Source organism: Salmo trutta, chromosome 34 (assembly GCF_901001165.1).
Source record: "Salmo trutta chromosome 34, fSalTru1.1, whole genome shotgun sequence".
Classification (NCBI taxonomy): Eukaryota; Metazoa; Chordata; class Actinopteri; order Salmoniformes; family Salmonidae; genus Salmo; species Salmo trutta.
The window spans coordinates 20,824,003-20,846,470 of record NC_042990.1 but is presented as its reverse complement, the minus strand read 5'-3'; the positions used below and the strand labels follow the sequence as shown (position 1 = coordinate 20,846,470).

The window sequence follows — 22,468 nt, the reverse complement described above, 5'->3', positions numbered from 1 at the left end:
TTTCCTTCCATTTATAGCATTTTTTAATATTACTCATGATGAGTATTGCTCTGTTCAGGTAGACTGTGATTTTACGGTGATCTGATAGGGTGTCAGTGGGCTGACAGTAAACGCTCTGAGAGACTCTGGGTTGAGGTCAGTGATAAAGTACTACTGCCAAGAGTTTACATTTTTTATTTAACCTTTATATAAAAAGGCAAGTCACTTAAGAACAAATTCTTATTTACAATGACGGCCTACCCCGGCCAAATCTGGACGACGCTGGGGCAATTGTGTGCCGCCCTATTGGACTCCCAATCACGGCTGGATGTGATGCTGCCTGGATTTGAACCAGGTACTGCAGGTCTCTTGCACTGAGATGCAGTATCTTAGACCACTTCGCCACTCGGGAGATAAGCTATAGGTGTACCTACCGTCGGAGTCCCTTCGGCACCTACCATTGACTATGTACATGCCCAGCATGCAACAGAGCTGTAGGAGTTGTGACCTGTTTTTGTTGGTTACGCTGTCGTAGTTCTGTCTAGTGGGCCATATGGGGGATGGAATGGTATGCCGTCACCGCCCCGAAAGTAGAGGCTAGACGCAAAACATCCCCTTGAACTCTAGACATAAAGCACTGATGAGACTTTCCATGAAGAGTCATTAAAAAACATTTTAAACATGTTGCTGATTTGGGGTGACATATTACTACCTCTTATGGAATTCTGTTAGAATTCTCTAGCAATAACATCCTACCCTCCTGACTGAGAGAGAGCCTAATGATGTGGAACGTGGAATGCTCCGCATATCATAACAAGAGTAGTTGCACTCCAATACTTCCAAATTGACTGTTTAATTAATCTCCCTTTCTCTCTCGCTCACTTGCTTTCTCTCTCCCTCTCTGGGTGGCTGATGGAGTCATTTTTACAATGACGTTCATCTCTCGTTAAAAACGACTAAGTTCTTGAACTTTTAGTCTCCCAGTGGGCTCTGGGATTGCTTGTTTGGCTTGCTGCTGGTTTGTTGTTTTAGCCGTAACAACTCAATTAATATGAAAAAGCTGATCGTCAGCGGTCCTCAGTAGTCAATAACAGACTCCACTCATTCACTATCTGCAAAGTACACGCTCTTCACATTCAATTCTAATACTGACAGTTTTTAATAAAAGTCACTGTATGCAGCAGACAATTGATCATGTTGATACAGTATGTGAGTGTGTTGTATTTATACATTTAGACCACTTTCTACCTGAGAGAAGTTGAAATTACTGTTTGGTATGTATGACTATGATTATAATTTTTTTTTCAAACAACTAATTGACCAACATTGGTTCAATTATTTGAATTACATTTCCTTCAGGTTTTCTTTTTCAGTGAGCTCAATGCGCTCATTTTGTAGTTTCTCTAGAGATAGATCAGATCAAGCCCAAACTGTGTGATGTTGTAGGGTGTGGTAGTTTCCAACAGGACAGAATTCTACATAGTTTAGTGCAGAAAACATGATAGTTAACTTCAATGACCATAATCCATTGCACGTCGGTGTATTTCTTTTATGCCTACTACGCTTGGTTAGTATCGGACAAACCCGGAGAGAACAGACAGAACAATGCTCTATCTAGAGTGGGATAGAAAGAAGTTGCTTCGGGAGGTATCTGTACCTGAAAATACATTATCTAAGTGATTGATAGTTGGTATGCAGCAGTCATAAAAGTATGCCGTATTTCATTTGAAGAACTACTAAAATTGTGATTTATGTCAGACAGCACAGGCAGCAGCTCTTATAGAGACGAGATGAAGACTTGGAATTAAATAATATAGTCATCAAATAAAACAATTATATACACAACAACTGAAATATTTTATTAAAGTAATGTGAATAAATGATGGTTAATACAGTTGAAGCCGGAAGTTTACATACACCTTAGCCAAATACATTTAAACTCATTTTCACAATTCCTGACATTTAATCCTAGTAAAAATTCCCTGTCTAAGGTCAGTTAGGATCACCACTTTATTTTAAGAATATGAAATGTCAGAATAATAGTAGAGAGATTTGTTTCAGCTGTTATTTCTTTCATCACATTCCCACTGGGTCAGAAGTTTACATACATTCAATTAATATTTGGTAGCATTGCCTATAAATCGTTTAACTTGGGTCAAACATTTTGGGTAGCCTTCCACAAGCTTCCCACAATAAGTTGGGTGAATTCCTCCTGACAGAGCTGGTGCATGCTCACACATGCTTTTTCAGTTCTGCCCACAAATGTTCTATAGGATTGAGGTCAGGGCTTTGTGATGGCCACTCCAATACCTTGACTTTGTTGTCCTTAAGCCATTTTTCCACAACTTTGGAAGTATGCTTGGGGTCATTGTCCATTTGGAAGACCCATTTGCGACCAAGCTTGAACTTCTTGACTGATGTCTTGAGATGTTGCTTCAACATATCCACATTCCTCCCTCATAATGCCATCTATTTTGTGAAGTGCACCAGTCCCTCCTGCAGCAAAACACCTCCACAACATGATGCTGCCACCCCCATACTTCATGGTTGTGATGGTTTTCTTCGGCTTGCAAGCCTCCCCCTTTTTCTTCCAAACATAACGATGGTCATTATGGCCAAACAGTTCTAATTTTTGTTTCATCAGACCAGAGGACATTTCTCCAAAAAGTACGATCTTTGTCCCCATGTGCAGTTGCAAACCGTAGTCTGGCTTTTTAATGGTGGTTTTGGAGCAGTGGCTTCTTCCTTGCTGAGCGGCTTTCAGGTTATGTCAATATAGGACTCGTTTTACTGTGGATATTGGATACTTTTGTACCTGTTCCCTCCAGCATCTTCACAAGGTCCTTTGCTGTTGTTCTGGGATTTATTTTCCCTTTTCGCACCAAAGTACGTTCATCTCTAGGAGACAGAATACGTCTCCTTCCTGAGCGGTATGACGGCTGCGTGGTCCCATGGTGTTTATACTTGCTTACTATTGTTTGTACAGATGAACGTGGTACCTTCAGGCATTTGGAAATTGCTCCCAAGGATGAACCAGACTTGTGGAGGTCTACAAGTTTTTCCTGAGGTCTTGGCTGATTTCTTTTGATTTCCCCATGATGTCAAGCAAAGAGGCACTGAGTTTGAAGGTAGGCCTTGAAATACATCCACAGGTACACCTCCAAATGACTCAAATTGAGTCAAATAGCCTATCAGAAGCTTCTAAAGCCATGACATCATTTTGTGGAATTTTCCAAGCTGTTTAAAAGGCACAGTCAACTTAGAAAGTCTTCCAAGATGGCATAGCAGTCAGGTGTCTTTTGTCTTCATCTTGTCCCGTGTATATATCTTTTTTCTAAGCATACATTTTTTAAGTATTTTTCTTAACCCCAACTTCAACATACTCTCCTGCATCCCGCCTCACCCAATGTGGTATGGATCTGCTATTTTCTTTACTTTAGAACCGGAACCCCCAACAGAAGCTAGCCAGCTAACTCGCTACTAGCTAGTGGTCAGCTAGGTATTGCTAGTGGTCATCAGCTAACCTTTAGCCCGTACAACTCCTGCCAGTCTGCACAACGTGATTCAACCCTGAGCGTATTGGACTTCTTTTTCTCCATATCCCCGGATTCCTACCGCAAGCTCTGAACATCTTCACCTGGATCATTGCAGCTAGCTAGCTGCTATCCGATTGGCTTCTCCTGGCTAACGTCTCTGTCCCGAAGCAAGCACCAATTAGCCTGGAGCTAGCCTATGCTAGGCCCATCTCCCAGCTATCTGAAGAGGTCCATCAGCCACTCCTTGGGCTACAATACCTATTTTGCCAATTGGCCTGGAACCCTTTTATTGCCGATACGGAACCCTGCCGAGCCATCACGACTGGACTGACAATCCGCCTGAGGGGGTTTTTCAACATGCTCCTCCGTCGCGACGTCCCCTGAATGCCCGCCTGCTAGCGACAGCCCGCTAGCTGTCTAGAACATATGCCAATTAGCTTAAGAGGTCCATCAGCCATTTTTTGGGGGCCTACTATACCCATTTTGCCAATTGGCCTGGACCCTTTTACTACACAGACTCCTGCTGATCCATCCCGACTGGTCTGCCAACATAACCGTATGAAGGGGCTACAACAGAGTTCTTCCGTTGCGACGTCCCTCTAAGGCCCTTCTGCTAGCCCCTGCCCGATAGCTGTCTGAATCGCCATGTCTCCAGCCCGCCCAGCTACTCACTGGACCCAATGATCACTCGGCTACGCATGCCTCTCCCTAATGTCAATATGCCTTGTCCATTGCTGTTTTGGTTAGTGATTATTGTCTTATTTCACTGTAGAGCCTCCAGCCCTGCTCAATATGCCTCAGATAACCCTCTTGTCCCACCTCCCACACATGCGGTGACCTCACCTGGTTTAATTGATGTCTCTAGAGACAATACCGCTCTTATCATCACTCAATGCCTAGGTTTACCTCCACTGTACTCACATCCTACCATACCTTTGTCTGTACATTATGCATTGAATCTATTGTACTGCGCCCAGAAACCTACTCCTTTTACTCTCTGTTCCGAACGCACTAGACGACCAGTTCTTATAGCCTTTAGTCGTACCCTTATCCTACTCCTCCTCTGCTGATGTAGAGGTTAATCCAGGCCCTGCAGTGCCTAGCTCCACTCCCATTCCCCAGGTGGTCTCATTTGTTGACTTCTGTAACCGTAAAAGCCTTGGTTTCATGCATGTTAACATTAGAAGCCTCCTCCCTAAGTTTATTTTATTCACTGCTTTAGCGCACTCTGCCAACCCGGATGTCCTAGTCATGTCTGAATCCTGGTTTAGGAAGGCCACCAAAACCCCTGAAATTTCCATCCCTAACTATAACATTTTACATCAAGACAGAACTGCCAAAGGGGGCGGAGTTGCAATTTACTGCAGAGATAGCCTGCAGAGTTCTGTCTTACTATCCAGATCTGTGCCCAAACAATTTGAGCTTCTACTTTTGAAAATCCACATTTCCAGAAACAAGTTGCCGCTTGCTATAGACCACCTTCTGCCCCCAGCTGTGCCCTGGACACCATATGTGAATTGATTGCCCCCCATCTATCTTCAGAGCTCGTGCTGTTAAGCATGTCCCAGTTTAGGTCACCTAACACCTCGGCCATCCTACAATCTAAGCTTGATACCGCACAAATTATCAATGAACCTACCAGGTACAACCCCAAATCCGTAAACACGGGCACCCTCATAGATATCATCCTAACCAACCTGCCCTCCAAATACACCTCTGCTGTCTTCAACCAGGATCTCAGCGATCACTGCCTCATTGTTTGCGTCCGTAATGGGTCTGTGGTCAAACAACCACCCCTCAATACTGTCAAACGCTCCCTAAAACACTTCAGCGAGCAGGCCTTTCTAATTGACCTGGCCGGGGTATCCTGGAATGATATTGACCTCATTCCGTCAGTAGAAGATGCCTGGTTATTCTTTAAAAGTGCTTTCCTCACAACCTTAAATAAGCATGCCCCATTCAAAAAATGTAGAACCAGGAATAGATATAGCCCGTGGTTCACTCCAGACCTGACTGCCCTTGACCAGCACAAAAACATCCTGTGGCGTACTGCATTAGAATCGAATAGCCCCCGCGATATGCAACTTTTCAGGGAAGTTAGGAACCAATAGACACAGGCATTTTGGAAAGCAAAGGCTAGCTTTTTCAAACAGAAATTTGCATCCTGCAGCACAAACTCAAAAAAGTTCAGGCACACTGTAAAGTCCATGGAGAATAAGAGCACCTCCTCCCAGCTGCCCACTGCACTGAGGCTAGGAAACACTGTCACAAATCCACGATAATTGAGAATTTCAATAAGCATTTTTCTACGGCTAGCCATGCTTTCCACCTGGCTACCCCTACCCTGGTTAACTGCCTGGCACCCCCCTGCTCGCTGAAGTGTTTTAGGGAGCGTTTGACAGTGATGAGGGGTGGTCGTTTGACCGCAGACCCATTACAGATGCAGGCAATAAGGCAGTGATCGCTGAGATCTTGGTTGAAAACAGCAGAGGTGTATTTGGAGGGCAGGTTGGTTAGGACGATATCTATGAGGGTGCCTGTGTTTACAGATTTGGGGTTGTACCTGGTAGGTTCATTGTACCTGGTAGGTTCAGCTATGATCCCTTATTAATGTTAAATCCACTTCAATGAGTGTAAATGAAGGGGAGGAGAGGGGTTAAATAATGATTTTTTAAGCCTTGAGACATGGGTTGTGTGTGTGCCATTCAGAGGGTGAATGGGCAAGACAAAAGATGTGCCTTTGAACGGGGTATGATAGTATGTGCCAGGCGCAAAGGTTTGATTGTGTCAAGAACTGCAACGCTCCTGGGTTGTTCACGCTCAAGTTTCCTGTGTGTATCAAGAATGGTCCACCACCCAAAGGACATCCAGCCAACTTGACACAACTGTGGGAAGCAATGGAGTCAACATGGGCCAGTATCCCTATGGAATGCCTGGACAACTTAGGGCTGTTCAGAGGGCAAAAGGTGGTGCAACACAATATTAGGAAGGTGATCCTTCAGTGTATATTATCATCTACAAGATGATAACATTACCATCTGAATGCTCATATCTGATTATGTCTGAAACCGGGAGACTGCTGTAAGTCAATTACACTGCAAAGGAATTTGAGGCATGTATTAGTCAATCACACACTACCACCGCCCTGAAAATCAGTGTGGAATGAGATATTTTCTCCTTCTGTAGTTCTCAGTTATGGTATGCCTCAATACTTTCTATTCCACTTCATCACTTACCACTAGTGTTCACTTAGAATGGATTACTCTGGAACAACACACAATGTTCCTGGGATTATGGATGGAGGGAGAGGGAGGGAGAGAGAGGGCAATCCTCCAGGGGATCCACATTGTTTCCTTCTACCAAAGGGGGATTTTTATCAAAACACTGCCAGGACCACCATGAAAGGAAATGGTAATTAACACACGCACGCACACACACACACACACACACACACACACACACACGGGGTATTTACATAGACTTGCAGAGCGCTTGTCACATTCAATTAATTACTCTCTGATCGGGTGACAAACTTGATTAAACAAGAGAAAATATCCCCATAACATCCCATTATATCATCCACGTCCTGCCTGCTTGGCTTGCTTCCTTTCAACATATCAAATCTCATTTTATTTGTCACATGCACCGAATACAACCGGTGTAGACCTTACAGTGAATTACAAGCCCTTAACCAACAATGCTTTAAGAAGTTAAGTAAAAAAATAGAAAATAAAAGTAACATAATTAACAGAAGCAGTAAAATAACAATAATGAGGCTATATACAGGGGGTACTGGTACAGAGTCAATGTGCGGGGGCACCGGTTAGTTGAGGTATGAGGTCATATGTACATGTAGGTAGAGTTAAAAGTGACTATGCATAGATATTAAACAGAGAGTAGCAGCAGCGTAAAAGAGGGGTCTGGGTAGCCCTTTGATTAGCTGTTTAGAAGTCTTACGGCTTGGGGGTAGAAGCTGTTAAGAAGCCTTTTGGACCTAGACTCGGCGCTCCGGTACCACTTGCCGTGCGGTAGCAGAGAGAACAGTCTATGACTAGGGTGGCTGGAGTCTTTGACAATTTTTAGGGCCTTCCTCTGACACCGCCTGGTATAGAAGTCCTGGATGGCAGGAAGCTTGACCCCGGTGATGTACTGGGCCATACGCACTACCCTTTGTAGTGCCTTGCGGTTGGAGGCTGAGCAATTGCCATACCAGGCAGTGATGCAACCAGTCAGGATGCTCTTGATGGTGCAGCTGTAGGACCTTTTGAGGATGAGGACCCATGCCAAATCTTTTCAGTCTCCTGAGGGGGAATAGGTTTTGTCATGCCCTCCTCACGACTGTCTTAGTCCAAACAAACTATGATAGTTTGTTGCTGATGTGGACACCAAGGAACTTGAAGCGCTCAACCTGCTCCACTACAGCCCCGTCGATGAGAATAGGGGTGAGCTCGGTCCTCCTTTTCCTGTAGTCCACAATCATCCCCTTGGTCTTGATCACGTTGAGGGAGAGGTTGTTGTCCTGGCACCACATGGCCAGGTCTCCGACCTCCTCCCTATAGGCTGTCTCATCGTTGTTGTTGATCAGGCCTACCACTGTTGTGTCATTGAGTCGTACCTGGTCATTCAGTCATGAGTGAACGGAGTACAGCAGGGGACTGAGGACGCACCCCTGAGGGGCATCCGTGTTAAGTCAGCGTGGCAGATGTGTTGTTACCTACCCTTACCACCTGGGGGCGGCCCGTCAGGAAGTCCAGGATCCAGTTGCAGAGGGAGGTGTTTAGTCCCAGGGTCCTTAGCTTAGTGATGAGCTTTGAGGGCACTATGGTGTTGAATGCTGAGCTGTAGTCAATGAATAGCATTCTTACATAGGTGTTGCTTTTGTCCTGGTGGGGAAGGGCAGTTTGGAGTGCAATAGAGATTGCATCATCTGTAGATCTGTTGGGGCAGTATGCAAATTGGAGTGGGTCTAGGGTTTCTGGGATAATGGTGTTGATGTGAGCCATGACCAGCCTTTCAAAGCACTTCATGGCTACAGACATGAACGCTACAGGTCGGTAGTCATTTAGGAAGGTTTCCTTAGTGTTCTTGGGCACAGGGACTATGGTGGTCTGCTTGAAACATGTTGGTATTACAGACTCAGTCAGGGACAGGTTGAAAATGTCAGTTAAGACACTTGCCAGTTGGTCAGTGCATGCTTGCAGTACACGTCCTGGTAATCCGTCTGGCCCTGCAGCCTTGTGAATGTTGACCTGTAAGACCTTTTTTAAACTCACATCGGCTACGGCGAGCATGATCACACAGTCATCCAGAACAGCTAATGCTCTCATGCATGCTTCACTGTTACTTGCCTCGAAGTGAGCATACAAGTAATTTAGCTTGTCTGGTAGGCTCGTGTCACTGGGCAGCTCGCAGCTGTGCTTCCCTTTGTAGTCCAATAGTTTGCAAGCCCTGACACATCCGGCGAGCATCGGTGCGGTGTAGTACGATCCAATCTTAGTCCTGTATTGGACAAGGCTAATTGCCAAATACGTTCTTTAAAATGAGACACGACTCGAAAGTTAGAATGTTTTATTTTCCTCAAGGGGGAAGTATCACGACTCCCTCTCCTCTCTTTAAAATAGGGCTGAAAAACAGACCGAGAGGGGGAGGAGGAGAAGGAGAGAGCGAGGAAGGGAGAGTGATAAAGTTGTGTTTTTTTTAAATGAGGAGGAACAGAAGTGGTTCGCTGCAGAAGGAGAAGAAAGAATGGAGAAAAAATAAAGAGATGCTAACGAGCATCAGTGTCCACTCCTCACATATGATGCCTCTCACCCTTCCTGTCCTCCTTTACAGTGAGTATTAATACTGTTGTCACGTCAATTAGTAACGTAGGTGAGGACAGGCAGAACACTCAGCCTTTGATAAACAGATGGTGGATGTTTCTACCTGTTGCACTATAAAAGGAACACAGTACAAACCAAGAGGGGAATTAGCCTCGTATCTTTGAATCAGTGGCGGTTGGTGACATTTGGGATGAGGGAGGACAATATTCATTTTTTTAGGAGCATGGCCATATTTCTACTACACGATACTCTAATTTTCCATATACCCATCATGAGGTTGCTACAACCTAACCTATGAATGAAAGTTTACAATGTAACTAGGTGCGCAAGTCGAGAATTTTGAGTAGTCAAGGTGACAGTGACACATTCAATACCGCCTTCCACACTCTTGCTTGAATCTAGCTGATCTACAATGCAATTATTAGTCCAGCAGTTGCAAACAAGAGGTTCTATTGGATGAATTCAGGTATGTTTATCCCCGTTTCGTTCCGTTTGCTTCCGTTTAACAAACGTTTTTCAACAGAATCGGTGGAATGAATACACCCCTGATCACACGCAAACATAGTTCACTTGCATAGCAGCCACATACAACAAGCAAAATTATCATGCTGTTTGTATAATTCCCTTATCGAATCTATGCACTCTCCTCCTCTCACCTTTACACTTCGTTTGTGGACTTCAGTGCACAACACATCAGCTGTCTGTGACCAGACGAAAAAACCTTTCCAAACCTACACATCATAACCGCTAACAGCTATACACAGCCTACATCATTGTCACCATATTAGCTAATGTTATAGTCAACATAGCTACTAGAACTAACGCGTTAGTAAACCCGCTACAATCATGCAGTACAGTGTACAGTCAGCAAGCAGTTACAGCGCCGGGCACCGGTGGCAATAAATTCATAAAAACCAAAAGCTTACCTTGACTTGGAAGAGTTCCAGTGTTGGATAGCCATAGCCAGCTAGCTAACATAGCATCCCTCTCTGTTTTAGCCTGGTGTTTGAATGGGCTTAAATAGCTAGATGTATTCACTAGCTAAGTGAAATGGAATAAAATACAACAAAATATAGTCTCTCGCTTCCGCTTTTAAATAATTTGATCAAAACTCTTCAACTATTGTCTTTCTCTCTCCTTGAGTCAACTACTCACCACATTTTATGCACTGCAGTGCTGGCTAACTGTAGCTTATGCTTTCAGTACTATATTCATTCTCTGACCTTGATTGGGTGGACAACATGTCAGTTCATGCTGCAAGAGCTCTGATAACTTCCACAGGATGTCCTCCAACCTGTCATAATTACTGTGTAAGTCTATGGAAGAGGGTGAGAACAATGAGCCTCCAAGGTTTTGTATTGAAGTTAATGTACCCAGAGGAGGATGGCTAGCTGTCCTCCAGCTACACCATGGTGCTACCCTATAGAGTGCTGTTGAGGCTACTGTAGACCTTCATTGCAAAACAGTGTGTTTTAATTCATTATTTGGTGATGTGAATATATTTATAGTTTTATCTGAAAAGAATAACTTCTTTAATGTTTCACCATTTCTATTTTTATGAAATTCACTTAGGGACATTGTCCTCCTCTTCCGCCTCCGAGGAGCCTCCATTGCTTCTAATGTATTGTGTGGGCTACTATAAATTATCCTTATGGTGTATTGCATCCATACACTAAAAAGTATGTGGACATCCCTTAAAATGAGTGGATTCGGCCATTTCAGCCACACCACTTGCTGACAGGTGTATAAAATCAAGCATACAGCTATGCAATCTCCATAGAAAAAGAACGGCCCGTACTGAGGAGCTCAGTGACTTTCAACATGGCACCGTCATAGGATGCCACCTTTCCAACAAGTCAGTTGGTCAAATTTCTGTCCTGCTAGAGCTGCCCCGCTCAACTATAAGTGCTGTTATAGTGAAGTGGAAATGTCTAAGAGCAACAACGGCACCGCCGTGAACTGGTAAGCCACACAAGCTCACAGAACAGAGCCGCCGAGTGCTGAAGCGCGTAAAAATGATCCGTCCTCGGTTGCAACACTCACTACCAACTTCCAAACTGTCTCTGGAAGCAACGTCAACACAATAACTGTTTGTCAGAAGCTTCATGAAATGGGTTTCCATGGCCGAGCAGCTGCACACAAGCCTAAGATCACCATGCGCAATGCCAAGCGTTGGCTGGAGTGGTGTAAAGTTCGCCGCCATTGGACTCTGGAGCAGTGGAAATGCGTTCTCTGGAGTGATGAATCATGCTTCACCATCTGGCAGTTCGATGGACCAATCTGGGTTTGGCAGATGCCAGGAGAACGCTAACTGCCCGAATGCATAGTGCCAACTGTAAAGTTTGATGGAGGAGGAATAATGGTCTGGGGCTGTTTTTCTTGGTTCCGGCTAGGCCCCTTAGTTCCAGTGAAGGGAAATCTTAATGCTACAGCATACAATGACATCCTAGACAATTCTGTGCTTCCAACTTTGTGGCAAGAGTTTGGGGAAGGCCTTTTCCTGTTTCAGCATGACAATGCTCCCGTGCACAATGCGAGGTCCATACAGAAATGGTTTGTCGAGATCAATGTGAAAGAACTTGACTGGGCCTGCACAGAGCCCTGACCTCAACCCCATCGAACACCTCTGGGATGAACTGGAACGCCAACTGTGCCCGACCTCACTAATGCTCGTGGCTGAAGCAAGTCCCCGCAGCAATATTCCAACATCTAGTGGAAAGCCTTCCCAGAAGAGTGGAGGCTGTTATAGCTGCAAAAGGGGGACCAACTCCTTATTAATCCCCATGATTTTGTAATGAGAAGTTCTACGAGCAGGTGTCCACATACACTACATGGCCAAAAAGTATGAAAAATATTAAATCACACATTGCTTTTATCTCATAAAATACATTTTGAAATGTTATATTGTTGTGTCGACTTTTACAAACCAAACACTAGAAAACCCCACATGGGTTTATAAAAGACTTGGAGGGGAGCTTGGGCCTGTTTCTGTAAGAATGAACAAAACACCCCAAAGGGATTCAAAACAGAAATCTACAATTCAATTGTGTGAGAGCTCTTCCTCACATTGCACTGTACTGAAAGACACTCCAGCAGTCTGTGGCCAATTCTTCACTCATATATCTCTCACACACACACACACACACGCACACACGCACACACGCACTCTGAGGACGAAATTGCCGCTGCCTGATGCCGAAGTGAATCCATTCGTCATGAAACTGCTTTCAGAATGGACATCCTTCAAATAACCAATTTTCATACAAATGTAATTTTCAATACAAATGTCCCCCCTCTCACTTTGTCAGTGAATATAATAGCATGCTTCATTGAGATTATCCATAGCTGAGGCTGAGGGCTACACCTCATGCTAAGAGAGGTATAACAAACACACTCTAACGAGGGGGAAATAGTTTTAAAACCGTGATGGTAGTGTTCTCAGTCATGAAGTTTATTTTATCTCAATCACCCATACCTTCACCTTTCTCAGCTCATACAAACACTTCTCTCTCTCTTACACACACTACTTCCCCAAGGCATCAGTCTCTCCGACAACAAACGCTGACTCGCCAAAGACCCACACAATGAAAACACACAGAAACCCTTGATTGACAGGCGTGAGTTTTAGCATAGTGCCCCCCTACCACTGACTTAGTGTAAAATAAACTATAATTGTTTAGCCACTGTGTGTGTGCATTGAAAATGGTGAAAGAGTGCCTTCCCAGCCGCGAGAGTCGGAGCAAATACAGCAGCGAGGAAGCAACATTACTAGATTGGCCAGTGTGTTCACTACTAGGATCAATCACTTCTCTTTCTACTCTTGCTGTGACTCACAACTCAGACAGCTCTGATAGGTACACTATACACAGTACCAATCAAAAGTTTGGACACACCTACTCATTCAAGGGTTTTTCTTTATTTTGACTATTTTCTACATTGTAGAATAATAGTGAAGACATCAAAACTATGAAATAACACATGGAATCATGTAGTTACCAAAAAAAGTGTTAAACAAATCAAAATATAATTTTATATTTGAGATTCTTCAAAGTTGCCACCCTTTGCCTTGACAGCTTTGCACACTCTTGGCATTCTCTCAACCAGCTTCATCAGGTAGTCACCTGGAATGCATTTCAATTAACAGGTGTGCCTTGTTAAAAGTTAAATAGTGGAATTTCTTTCCTTCTTAATGCGTTTGTGCCAATCAGTTGTGTTGTGACAAAGTAGGGTAGTATACAGAAGATAGCCCTATTTGGTAAAAGACCAAGTCCATATTATGGCAAGAACAGCTCAAATAAGCAAAGAGAAACGACAGTCTGTCTATTTAAGACATTAAGGTCAATACGGAAAATTAAAGTTTCTTCAAGTGCAGTTGCAAAAACCATCAAGCGCTATGATGAAACTGGTTCTGATGAGGACCGCCACAGGAAAGGAAGACCCAGAGTTACCGGTGATGCAGAGGATAAGTTTATTAGAGTTATCACCCTCAGAAATTGCAGCCCAAATAAATGTTACACAGAGTTTAAGTAACAGACACATCTCAACATCAACTGTTCAGAGGAGACTGTGTGAGTCAGGCCTTCATGATCAAATTGCTGCAAAGAAACCACTACTAAAGGACACCAATAATAATAAGAAGAGACTTGCTTGGGCCAAGAAACACGAGCAATGGACATTAAACTGGTAGAAATCTGTCCTTTGGTCTGAGTCCAAATTTAAGATTTTTGGTTCCAACCGCTATGTCTTTGTGAGACGCAGAGTAGGTGAACGGATGATCTCAGCATGTGTGGTTCCCATTGTGAAGCATGGAGGAGGTGGTGTGATGGTGTGAGGGTGCTTTGCTGGTGCCAGTGATTTATTTAGAATTCAAGGCACACTTAACCAGCATGGCTACCACAGCATTCTGCAGCGATACACCATTCCATCTGGTTTGGGCTTAGTGGGACTATCATTTGTTTTTCAACAGGACAATGACCCAACACACCTCCAGGCTGTGTAAGGACTCTTTAATCAAGAAGGAGAGTGATGGAGTGCTGCATCAGATGACCTGGCCTCCACAATCACCCGACCTCAACCCAACTGAAATGGTTTGGGATGAGTTGGACTGCAGATTGAAGGAAAAGCATTCTAACAGACAGAAAAACCACATTGTAAATGCAGGCAGCACTACAATAAGGTTTCTATCTGTATACCATTCATCTGAGTGACTCACCCTTCACAATCCCCTTTCCTTCTATGCCATGCACAGCACAGCCTGACAGAGTGCTTCAGGTGTCACAGACACATAAAACAGGCAGAACATGCTCACACACACGCACAGACCGCCATAAAACAGGCAGAACAGGCTCACACACGCACAGAGCATCATAAAACAGACAATCAACAAGCTCCTACCTGCAGTTAGGTGGCGGGTCCAAGGTTATCTCAGCAAGCTCCTTCTGAATCCTGGGGAAAGAGATGGAACATACATGTGGTGGAACACACACACACAGATCATATACTGAGTGAACAAAACATTAAGAACACCTGCTCTTTTCATGACAGACTGATCAGGTGAATCCAGGTAAAAGCTATGATCCCATATTGATGTCACTTGTTAAATCCACTTCAAATCAGTGTAGATGGAGTGGAGGAAACAGATTAAAGAAGGAGTTTTAATCCTTGAGACAATTGAGACATGGATTGTGTATGTGTGCCATTCAGAGGGTGAATGGGAAAGACAAGAGTTTTAAGTGCCTTTTGAACGGGGTATGGTCGTAGGGTGGCGGTTTGTGGCAGTTCTTGACACAAACCGTAGGAAGCATTGGAGTCAACATGGGCCAGCATCCCTGTGGAATGCTTGTGACACCCTGTTGAGTCCATGCCCCGACGAATTGAGGCTGTGTAACGTTATACACACACACACACACACACACAACAGACTAGCTAGTGTGTTATATAAATTCTGCCAGAAAAATCAATTCTGTAAGTGTACACATTGATGTCCTAATGAGCTCCTAGAATTGTGATTGAATACAGGAATACGTCTTGTTAGGCTATATCAACATAGGGACGCACTGTTGAATTCCTCACCTAGTTTCATGGGCCTGTATAAATTGACATTGAGGTCAGACAGGCCTTGCTGTGTAAAAGAGTAATATCTGCTTTCTGGACAAATACATGAGACAGATTGAGAAGGATTTTAATGACTCAGGGTGAACTAAACATTTTGATTTAGTCTCTCCCTCCCTGTTGGAAGTATTTATGGAAGAATACATAAATAAATAGTGGTTTAGTTTAGTGAGTAGACGGGATCAGGGCAGGGGTCATGTTTCATTGCCGTACACAGCACTGCTCATTACATAACTATGCCAATGACTTGCTCTGAGGATCCCAACAGGCAGGTGCAGTTTTTTTTACAATCAGTTACTTCACCGTCCATTAAGGCTGCGATATTCCACTCCCACGGAGCCAATACTGACAACAAGCTACTCTCCAAGGGATTGGAACTGGTACAGGGAACACAACCTAAAAACGAACAACATTTTTATAGGGACAGAAAAAGAACTGGGAACGAAAGTGATCTATACTGTTCCGAAACAGAACGGTTATTTTAAAGGCATGGGAAAAGGTTAATAATGTTATTTTATGTTCAAGGGTCTTATTTCCTGTCCCCCCCCCCCCCAAAAAAAAATGCAACAAAGCATGTGTAGGTTATATGCCCCTCCCCCTCCAAAGCATAGGCTACTGTAGCTTACTGATGTAGAAATTCAATAATTAGGGAGAGATTTTTTCATTAGAGAAGAATGAATTAACTTGTTCAATGTTAGTTAAGGATACTATAGTTATAACGTTTCACATTGGATTTATTAACTATAAGAAGGTAAGTGTTTATTTAAATTCTGGGAACACTTCACACACACAAGCTTGTTAGATAGCTAGTTCTGGTGCAACATTAAGCCACTTCTCTGAGGTTCAAAGACATTTCAAAGTTCCTCCATAGAAGTTCCTCCTCGGTATAATTCTGTGGGCCTAATAAAGATAATGCATGTCATAACAAGATGCCCAGCGCTTCAAGCCTCCTCCTCCACTCCCTCTCACCACCCACAACATTTAAGTTGCATCTCGGGCCCTACACTTGTCTGTCCAATGCATGTAAACAACTAGTTCTAGCTTGCCCGCTCCATAGCAAGCTGCTCTATCCACACTGATTGGTGATGTTATTTAATGTTGAGCTGAATGTTAAAGAAAATAGATTTCAGAGGTTCAAAAAGGAACAGAAAGGAATGATATAAACCGTTACTTTTTGGGGGTTTGAACTGGTTCAGAACTTAATTTTGCTGGTCAGAACAGTGGAACGGAACCAAATGGATAATCATAATCATAACCCTACAGATTGAGATATAATCCTGGTTCCGAATGTATTAAGTGTCTCAGAGTAGGAGTGCCGATCTAAATCCTAGTCTGACACTTCATACAGCCCCTGGCCCTAAATCATCTATTCACAATGTTCACAACAACTGTTGACACTATCTGTTAGATGAGCAATACAAACAGTCAGCTGTAACCATGGTGGAGGACAACGACAAGCAGCCTTCCAACATCAGGAGACAGGGAAGTGTCACAACATCAGTAGAAATGGCACCACACCGCTCACCAGCACCACCGCTCACCAGCACCACCGCTCACCAGCACCACCGCTCACCAGCACCACCGCTCAGAGCGGGAAAGAACCTCAGGTGGTCCTTTTGTTCATTTCACCTGTCATCCCTGTCGGCTCATTCCCTCGGTCCTCTCCAAATGCCACGCCACGGAGGAGTGCACACACACACAGAGGAGTGCTGACAGGAAGGCACCACACCTCAGGGAGAGAGCGAGGGAAGGAAGAGTAGAACAAACGACAGCAGATCCCTTCCTCTCCTCTGTGTGCGCTTGTATTGATTACAAACTCTGGTTCATGATGAGAGGAGACTGTGGGTAAATCATTGTGCCCTACTATTCCTTACAGGCAGTGGGGAAAAAACTTCTTTCTGCAAGGGGCTGTGTAACTGTAATACAATCACTGCGGTTATGGAGTAAGTCGTTCCCAGGCTTGAATGCACAAGACGCTCTGTAATTTTATCTACAGTATTTTCTCATGAGGTGGCACATTTTACGTGGTAAGGCGGCAGGCTGTTAAGAGCAGATGGAGTGAAGAATAAACGAGGGAATGAACGAGGGAATCCAGGGGGAAATGGACCAATTACAGAACATGCAGGCCTCCCTCTCTCACGGTCACGCATCCATGGGCTGGCTCTCTCTCTGACACAAACACTGTTTGTTTTTCTCTAATGTCCCTCAGACCATTGCATTTCATAACCCATTGATGGTTATAATAAACCCACTGCTTCAAGGTGCATCTGAGTCAATATCATCTCCGTATTAAACAGCGTGTGACATTCGTGGCTCGGAATAGAACACCTTCCTAGAGTCAGTTTTGCCCTCAGAACAGACTGAATTCTTTGGGGCATGGACTCTACAAGGTATTGAAAATATTCTACACGGATGCTGGCCCGTGTTGACTCCAATGCTTCCCACAGTTGTGTCAAGTTGGCTGGATGTCCTTTGGGTGGTGGACCATTCTTGATAGACATGGTAAACTGCTGAGCGTGAAAAACCCAGCAGCGTTACAGTTCTTGACACAAACCGGTGCGCCTGGCACCTACTACCATACCCCATTCAAAAGGCACTTAAATCATTTGTCTTGCCCATTCACCCTCTGAATGGCACACATACACAATCCATGTCTCAAATCCTTCTTTAACCTGTCTCCTCCCCTTCATATACACTGATAGGCGTGGATTTAACAAGTGACATCAGTAAGGGATCATAGCTTTCACCTGGATTCACCTGGTCAGTCTGTCATGGAAAGAGCAGGTGTTCTTAATGTGTTGTACATTCAGTATATTGGATAGTCCATTGTTGAGCCTGAGCTGTATTCCAAAGAAATTCCACAAAAACCACAATGCACTACATGCATATTGTATATGAACAAGACCGTCAAGGACACTTCATTAAACAATCTACCTGAACAGAATAGAGAGAATTGCAGATCTACCTCTTGGCGCTGGTGGAGAGCTTGGCAGCAGTCTTGCTGGATATCTTGGCCTCTTTCTTCTTGGGTGTTGTCTGATCCCTCTCCTGACCCTGCTCCTGAACCGGAGGGGCCACCTCTCTCTGCTCCACGTCCCAGCTGCCCCCACTGGTGTTGGGACTGTCGTCCGGCCTTGAGCTGGGCTGCACCTCACTGGACATCCTGTCTCTGGGACGGACACACACACACAGATGTCAAGGGCTTGGGCTTTTCCTACACACCTGCCTAAAGCTACAGCAGTCGAAGGTGAGAATACTATTGGTTCTGTGGTTGTCCTTGAGTCATTAGCTATTTTGATAGAAGTACGGTATTAAAAACCAAACCACCAGAGACAGCCAGCCAGCTACAGCCAACAGAATGAAATACTGTTCTCCTCCCAGCTCTCAGGTCTTTTAAAGGTCATTATAGTAAGGCAGGCTGGTTCCATGTCCTCACGGACCAGCTCACACTACAGCCTCTATAATCAAAGCTCCTTCTACAAGGTCGCATTGAGGAAATGTAATTTCCCAACGTACCATATGAGCCCTCAAGGTGAAGCTGTGTATTTTGAACATTCACAGAATGAGAAGTAGTTGTTTGGGTAAATGAGGGGGGGGGGGGGGGGGGGCTACTGTAAAGGAGCAGATGGTTGCTGAAATGAGCATCACATTCCAGAAAGAGCATAATGACAGACAACAGATCTTCAAATCATTGCAAAGTGCAGTTTTACCACACACACTTTGGTCATGAACATTCAGGATCCATTGGGCAACATTCTGCACAGACAGTAATTGGATACATTTTTTTTTTCTCCTGATACAGAGATTGGTGATTTCTACTGAGGCAACTTAGGAGTGTTGTTAATATTTTTTTTATTTTTTTATTTCACCTTTATTTAACCAGGTAGGCAAGTTGAGAACAAGTTCTCATTTACAATTGCGACCTGGCCAACATAAAGCAAAGCAGTTCGACAACATACAAAAACACAGAGTTACACATGGAGTAAAACATATAATCAATGATACAGTAGAGAAAATAAGACTATATACAATGTGAGCAAATGAGGTGAGATAAGGGAGGTAAAGGCAAAAAAGGCCATGGTGGCAGAGTAAATACAGTATAGCAAGTAAAACACTGGAATGGTAGATTTGTTATTTGAAGAAAGTTGAAAGTTAAAATATAAATAATATGGTGCAAAGGAGCAAAATAAATAAAATAAATACAGTAGGGGAAGAGGTAGTAGTTTGGGCTAAATTATAGATGGGCTATGTACAGGTGCAGTGATCTGTGAGCTGCTCTGACAGCTGGTGCTTAAAGCTAGTGAGGGAGATAAGTGTTTCCAGTTTCAGAGATTTTTGTAGTTCGTTCCAGTCATTGGCAGCAGAGAACTGGAAGGAGAGACGACCAAAGGAGGAGTTGGCTTTAGGGGTGACCAGAGAGATATACCTGCTGGAGCGCGTGCTACAGGTGGGTGCTGCTATGGTGACCAGTGAGCGGAGATAAGGGGGGACTTTACCTAGCAGGGTCTTGTAGATGACCTGGACCCAATGTGTTTGGCGACGATTATGAAGCGAAGGCCAGCCAACGAGAGTGTACAGGTCGCAGTGGTGGGTAGTATATGGGGCTTTGGTGACAAAACGGATGGCACTGTGATAGACTGCATCCAGCTTGTTGAGTAGGGTATTGGAGGCTATTTTGTAAATTACATCGCCGAAGTCGAGGATTGGTAGGATGGTCAGTTTTACGAGGGTATGTTTGGCAGCATGAGTGAAGGATGCTTTGTTGCGGAATAGGAAGCCAATTCTAGATTTCACTTTGGATTGGAGATGATTGATGTGAGTCTGGAAGGAGAGTTTACAGTCTAACCAGACACCTAGGTATTTGTAGTTGTCCACAAATTCTAAGTTAGAACCGTCCAGAGAAGTGATGCTGGACAGGCGGGCAGGTGCAGGCAGCGATCGGTTGAAGAGCATGCATTTAGTTTTACTTGTGTTTAGGAGCAGTTGGAGGCCACGGAAGGAGAGTTGAATGGCATTGAAGCTCGTCTGGAGGGTTGTTAACACAGTGTCCAAAGAAGGGCCAGAAGTATACAGAATGGTGTCGTCTGCGTAGAGGTGGATCAGAGACTCACCAGCAGCAAGAGCGACATCATTTATGTATACAGAGAAAAGAGTTGGCCCAAGAATTGAACCCTGGGGTACCCCCATAGAGACTGCCAGAGGTCCAGACAGTAGGCCCTCCGATTTGACACACTGAACTCTGTCAGAGAAGTAGTTGGTGAACCAGGCGACGCAATCGTTTGAGAAACCAAGGCTACTGAGTCTGCCGATGAGGATGTGGTGATTAACAGAGTCAAAAGCTTTGGCCAGGTCAATGAATACGGCAGCACAGTATTGTTTCTTATCGATGGCGGTTACGATGTCGTTTAGGACCTTGAGCGTGGCTGAGGTGCACCCATGACCAGCTCTGAAACCAGATTGCATAGCGGAGAGGGTGCGGTGGGATTCGAAATGGTCGGTAATCTGTTTGTTGACTTGGCTTTCGAAGACCTTAGAAATGCAGGGTAGGATGGATATAGGTCTGTAGCAATTTGGGTCAAGAGTGTCACCTCCTTTGAAGAGGGGGATGACAGCAGCTGCTTTCCAATCTATGGGAATCTCAGACGACACTAAAGAGAGGTTGAACAGGCTAGTAATAGGGGTTGCGATAATTTCGGCAGATAATTTTAGAAAGAAAGGGTCCAGATTGTCAAGCCCAGCTGATTTGTAGGGGTCCAGATTTTGCAGCTCTTTCAGAACATCAGCTGGATGAATTTGGGAGAAGGAGAAATGGGGGAGGCTTGGGCGAGTAGCTGTGGGGGGTGCAGTGCTGTTGAATGCAGTAGGGGTAGTTAGGTGGAAAGCATGGCCAGCCGTAGAAAAATGCTTATAGGCTAAGCATACAAACCATGATATTCTAGTAAAGATTGTTTCTATTCTATGTTATTGGTTCTAAGAGTCATATCTCTTTGACAAGTTAAAGACTCATGATCAATTGAAAATACTGTGAGATTTGGCTATCAAAGACATGGGCACACTTTGTAACAATAATTTAACATCAATGTAACACAACCAACGGAACACCCCACAACCCCCCAATGATGATATCGTTCTTCTCCCAGGCCATCGGCTCTTTAAACACTTTCAGTGTTCTCCTTTTATACCGAGCCGGTGATGATAAAAATCTGCTTAAAAAAAGTAACAAATCCCGTGTTGCATTGGTCTCACAGTCATTCATACACGAGCAAATACGGATGAGCACATTTCTTTTGTGTGTAAATAATCCCTGTTGTCACGTAGGGCTGTCAGAATAACTGATCCAGTAGGTCTACGGCTGGGGGAGCAGCCGTCATATCGCGTGCACTCCACATAATTGAGAAGGCCTACAAAAATAACACCCCAACGGTAATCGGAGAGCCCTCATGTGCCCTCATAGCCTCAAGATAAACACAACACAAAACGTTCGAAGCAGCTTGAGTGAAATATTAGCTGTGAAGCTTTCCCACATCAAGAAGAGCCGTCTCCGCACAAAAGACACCGAACACCCCACAACCTCCCCCTCCCTCCCTCCCCTCCCCTCCCCGTGAGGATGTCGTTCTTCTCCCGGGCCATCGACTCTTTAAATGTTACTTTCAATGTGCAGTTGTTACAATGTTTCAGAAAGAGATTACCTTCCAAATAGTTGGCACACGGACGGTCGATGCAAACAATCTTCTATCAACCCCTGAAGTAGGCTATATCCCTTGTGTTGAAGTAGGCTATATCCCGTGTGTTGAAGTAGGCTATATCCCGTGTGTTGAAGTAGGCTATATCCCGTGTGTTGAAGTAGGCTATATCCCGTGTGTTGAAGTAGGCTATATCCCTTGTGTTGAAGTAGGCTATATCCCTTGTGTTGCTCGGCCGTTCTATTCGATCTGTTTCTCCGTTCGCTTTCGTTATCTGCTCAGACTGGCTGCGAGAGAATGAGACAACCGGACCGCCTCTGAGCGCGCGCTCTCTTTT

General features: G+C 44.4%; 1 protein-coding gene across 1 annotated transcript in view; it reads right to left on the bottom strand.

The window, feature by feature from the left end:
• The window catches only part of LOC115173777 (ubiquitin-conjugating enzyme E2 E2), a 49,733-nt gene extending 27,265 nt beyond the window's left edge, over positions 1-22,468 (bottom strand). The window contains exons 1-3 of the mRNA XM_029732156.1: positions 22,138-22,468; positions 18,414-18,617; positions 14,732-14,782 (exon numbers count right to left, since the gene is read on the bottom strand). Coding sequence (XP_029588016.1) covers positions 14,732-14,782; positions 18,414-18,610 — 248 coding nt within the window. The 5' untranslated portion in view covers positions 18,611-18,617; positions 22,138-22,468. The remainder of the gene's footprint in view (positions 1-14,731; positions 14,783-18,413; positions 18,618-22,137) is intronic.